The 5,199-nt window shown below is 34.6% G+C and overlaps 1 protein-coding gene across 1 annotated transcript; it reads left to right on the top strand.

Annotated features, from left to right (window-relative positions):
* The first annotated feature begins 2,057 nt into the window (after positions 1-2,057).
* On the top strand, positions 2,058-2,393 carry LOC308617497 (small nuclear ribonucleoprotein G-like). Its single transcript, XM_081234704.1, has one exon. It carries the CDS (start codon positions 2,113-2,115, stop codon positions 2,299-2,301), a length of 189 nt encoding a protein of 62 aa, XP_081090830.1. The 5' UTR covers positions 2,058-2,112; the 3' UTR covers positions 2,302-2,393.
* Positions 2,394-5,199: the final 2,806 nt, after the last annotated feature.

Raw genomic sequence — 5,199 nt, 5'->3', positions numbered from 1 at the left:
GAAAAAGAATTCAGAGTAATTATAGTAAAAATGATCCAAAATCTTGGAAATAGAATGGAGAAAATGCAAGAAATGTTTATCAAGGACCTAGAAGAACTAAAGAGCAAACAAACAATGATGAACAACACAATAAATGAAATTAAAAATTCTCTAGAAGGAATCAATAGCAGAATAACTGAAGCAGAAGAATGGATAAGTGACCTGGAAGATAAAATAGTGGAAATAACTACTTCAGAGCAAAATAAAGAAAAAAGAACGAAAAGAATTGAGGACAGTCCTAGAGACTTATGGGACAACATTAAACGCACCAACATTAGAATTATAGGGTCCTAGAAGAAGAATAGAAAAAGAAAGGAACTTAGAAAATATTTGAAGAGAAAATATTTGAAGAGATTATAGTTGAAAACTTCCCTAATATGGGAAAGGAAATAGTCAAGTCCAGGAAGAGCAGAGAATCCCATATAGAATAAATCCAAGGAGAAACACATGAAGACACATATTCATCAAACTATCAAAAATTAAATACAAAGAAAAAATATTAAAAACAACAAGGGAAAAACAACAAGTAACAAACAACAAGTAAATCGGATTTGTGGCCACTAGAAGAGGGGAGTAGGTGGAGGGGGAATTGGATGAAGGCAGTCAAAGTGTACAAACTTCCAGTTATAAGATATATAAATACTAGGGGTGCAATGAACAACATGATAAATAGAATTAACTCTGCTGTATGTTATATATGAAAGTTAAGAGAGTAAATCCTGAGTTCTCATCACAAGGAAAAATTTTTTTCTATTTCTTTAATTTTTAAAAACAATTTTTATTTTATATTGGAGTATAGTTAATTAACAATGCTGTGATAGTTTCAGGTGCACAGCAAAGTGACTCAGCCATACATACACCTGTATCCATTCTCACCCAAACTCCCCTCCTATCTAGGCTGCCACATACATTGAGCAGAGTTCCCTGTGCTATACAGTAGGTCCTTGTTGGTTATCCATTTTAAATATAGAAGTGTAGACATGTCAATCCCAAACTCCCTAACTATCCCATCCCCCCTCCACCCCTCCTGGTAACCATAAGTTCGTCCTCTAAGTCTGTGAGTCTGTTTCTGTTTTAATTTTGTATTTATATGAGATGATGGGTGTTCACTAAACTTATTGTAACAATAATTTCATGATATATGTAAGTCAAATCATTATGCTGTACACCTTAAACTTGTTCACTGCTGTGTGTCAATTATATCTCAATAAAACTGGAAGAAAAAAAGAGAAATAAAGCATTAAGCTCTCTTGACACTTTTTTTTAAAGTTGTGTTAAAATAAATATAACATAAAATTTACAATTTTAATCATTTTAATGCCACTGTACACTTCAGTGGCATTAAATACATTTACATTCTTGTGCCACGAGCACCACTGTCCATCTCCAGAACTTTTTCATCATCCCATATTGAAACTCTGTACCCACTCAACACTAACTCCCTACTCTCCCTGACCCCAGCCCTTGGTAACAATTGTTCTACTTTCTGTCTCTATGAATTTGACTACTCTAGGTATCTCAGGTAAGTAGAATGACATAGTATTTGTTTTTTTGTAACTGGCCAGAATAAAATTACTACTAGGGCTTCCCTGGTGGCGCAGTGGTTGAGAGTCTGCCTGCCGATGCAGGGGACACGGGTTCATGTCCCAGTCCGGGAAGATCCCACATCTGGGAAGATCCCACATGCCGCGGAGCGGCTGGGCCCGTGAGCCATGGCCGCTGAGCCTGTGCGTCCGGAGCCTGTGCTCCGCAACGGGAGAGGCCACGGCAGTGAGAGGCCCGCGTACCGCCAAAAAAAAAAAATTACTACTAAAGAAAACTTTCCAAAGCATAACTTCTGGTATGAATTCCAAATAAAAAAATTTTAGAAGGGGAATAGATGTATTAAACAGTGTGAAACATTTTGAGCATTTTATTGTGTCCTGGCAAATATTTTTCTTGAAATATATTGTAGAATCATCCTAATTCCTTAAATCCTTGTGAACATTAAACATTACTTAAGAATAAAAAGAGAGCGAGAAGGACGACTCGAGTTCCGTTTGGAGGCGTCTTTGAGCTCCTCGAGTAGACATCATGAGCAAAGCTCACCCTCCCGAGTTGAAGAAATTTATGGACAAGAAGTTCTCATTGAAATTAAATGGTGGCAGACATGTCCAAGGAATATTGAGGGGATTTGATCCCTTTATGAATCTTGTGATAGATGAATGTGTGGAGATGGCAACTAGTGGGCAACAGAACAATATTGGAATGGTGGTAATATGAGGAAATAGTATCATCATGTTAGAAGCTTTGGAACGAGTATGAACAATGGCTGTCTTCACCAGAGAAATCAACTGCTTCCATACGTCCCCTCTCCACATTTTACTATGATGAAGATTGGGCCGTGTACATTTTCTTACTGAACTTTTTTGTTAAATAAACTTCTGTAATAGTCAAAAAAAAAGAATAAAAAGAGAAGGACAAGGAGGAAAAAGAGTTGAGGAAAACTTTTTGCTAAGTATACCATCAAAAAACACTACTTCATTGCTTTAATTTTTCTTAACTCAAAAAACCTATTATTATCTTTTGGCTTGCATATACTTTTAATGATATGGATAATGTAGTCACTATTTTGGTTAATTTTTTTTTTTTCTCAGAGAAGCATTTGCTGTCCAATTACCGACATTTTACCCATTCTAAGTTATTTGCTACTTTGAGGAAGAAGTCTAAATTCTAACATATTTAAAAGTTTGTGCATACATGTGGACCAAAGATTCCATACAAGAAATTGATATTTAACAGCACCTTATCCTGACAAAGTCCCAATGATCAAGGTTAAAAAGTAGATGCAATATTGTCTTTCTCTGAGCCTGTTTTTATCATAAAGACAGAAACTCACATGCCATCACCTGAAAGAGCACATCTGTACGATGAGAAAGGATGCACACTTTTTCCAAGAATAGTATTAAATGTGACAGATGAATAAACATCTCTGATCTTCATCACAGCATCTTTACCTGTTTACCTCACCAGAGAGCTGTGTTAAAAGTGGACAGCCCCTGAAGAAGGTACAAGCCCATGAATCCACCAAGTGCTCAACTTCCTCCTGGCCCTAGTGTGCTCGGTAGACTTCAGCTGGATGTGAGCTCTTGCCTCAAGCTATTTACACCATGATCAGGCTAGTAATTAGCAAAATGTTTAATATAATATAGAAGCAATTAGGAGGTGATAACATGCAATTAAGATGTGTTTTCAGATTAAAGATTTTATAGTGCTCTTTTTCTTGAAAAGATAAAGTGCCTATCTCAAAATGTCAAACTGCAGTGATTTAATCTGAATTATTTTCAATTAATATGCATGTATTCTTGCGACGTGTTCACCATTGTTATTGACATTGATAAATTAAGCTCATCCCAGCTGAATTTATCCTTGAGTCACTCTATATTTCCTGAATGTCAGCTCTTCATTCGTATTTTTTTTCTTTGCCTACAAGCTGTGAGTGATCTAACTCTAAGTCCCTTGATTCATCCCTGAGATTACAATGATGTGTCAGTCTGGAAGAACAATAATCTGAAAGGGCATTGTTATAAATAGAGTGTTAGAATATAATTGTTTGTCATGTCATTTCTCCTCTTTAAATTCCCTTGAGTCCTGTTGAAGTAATTTAGACAGCTAAGATGACAAGAGTCTTGAGACTGTACTTATAGAGTTGTCCAACACATCTTTAGCCTATTCTGCCTTTTGAGACCATCTTGTCTGCAAAGTAGGAAAAGCAAACATCAAATGAGTTTTGACTACAGTGTGGATTTAATTTGAGAGTTTACACAGGCTACTCTTTGTACAGTACAACCATTATGCCTCCTAATTCATCTGTACGTGTTGGGACAATGGCTGTTAAATGGCATTTAAAATTAATTAGAAATTATCATGAGTGAGCACTGCAGCCATTGAAGATAACTTAGAAGAATTAAATATTTAGTGGGTAAGAGTTTGTTGGTGTTGTCTTTTTTGTAAACACAATGTGCAGATGAATGGGTTGGGAGTAAAATATTTAATTTTTAGCAGTTATTATTTTATATCAATTTCAATATTTGTAAATTAAATCTAATATTAATGATTATAGCAGTAATACATGCCCTATAATATGGTGATAAAATTAGAAACAAATCTAATAGTTCTTTCTAAACAAAATGTACAGAAATGCCTCACATCTGAGAATTATTATTTATTAAGAAGCACTTCAAATTACAGTTGGTTTAGTACTTGAAATTGTATCTTTACAAATTATGAATGAGTGTAATTTAAGAGGTAACAGTTCATAGAATAATGAATATACCTTATGCCATGATGGATTTACAAGTACACTTATTAGATCTAGTAAATAAACATTTATCTTAGGTTTAACTGAATTTTTTTACCTATCCAAGTTCACTAAAATGAAGAAAATGAATGTTTTGACAAAAATTGTCATCTTTGTAAAGAAAGAATTTAACATTCTTTACTTGATAGGCTTTGTGAGTTTGACATTACCAATGTTTGTGGCCTATGGTCTTTGAAGTGGGGTGCATCCACCTAGAAGAGCCAGACAATCCTTGAAGTATGCAAACAAAATATTATATTCATTTAACTTATATTTACATTTCATCTAAAAATAAGAAATACATTTAACTTTCAATATGTAAATGGCATCCCTGTCCTCACTCTGTCCTGTGTCAAGGGCTCTCACAGAGGCCATATGTTATATATGCATGTGCAATGTATCCTAGGCAAGAGAGCAGTTCACAGTGTAGAGGTATCAATGGAGGAATCATCAAGGCATTTGTTTGCTTTTGTTGTATTTCCATACAGAGCATAGTTAAGTGGATTTGTGGACTATGTTAGTTTTAATTAAGCTAGCCCTCAATATTGACAAGTGACTTTATAAGTTTCCAGCAAAGAAAATGCAGCTGAATATACTCATCATGCCAGTGCGAGTGAATTTAAACAAAAATCTTGCTTTAATTGGAGATGGGATTGAAAAATTAGCATCCTGATTTAGTAAGAGGGACCAATAATGTACCTCTTCCATTTAGGACTACTTGTCTTTGAGAAGTATCTTTTTTAGTGGTGACAACCATTAAGCAGGTATCAAAATAAATTAAACTTATTTATAATTTATAAAAAATAAGAATATATATTCTT

This window comes from Mesoplodon bidens (genome assembly GCF_964165515.1).
Source record: "Mesoplodon bidens genome assembly, chromosome: 5".
NCBI lineage: Eukaryota > Metazoa > Chordata > Mammalia > Artiodactyla > Ziphiidae > Mesoplodon > Mesoplodon bidens.
The sequence above is the reverse complement of the archived record's forward strand: the minus strand, read 5'-3'. Positions and strand labels throughout refer to the sequence as shown.

Excerpts from the sequence above, each read along its gene's own strand:
- LOC308617497 (XM_081234704.1), top strand. The coding sequence starts at position 2,113 with ATGAGCAAAGCTCACCCTCCCGAGTTGAAGAAATTTATGGACAAGAAG.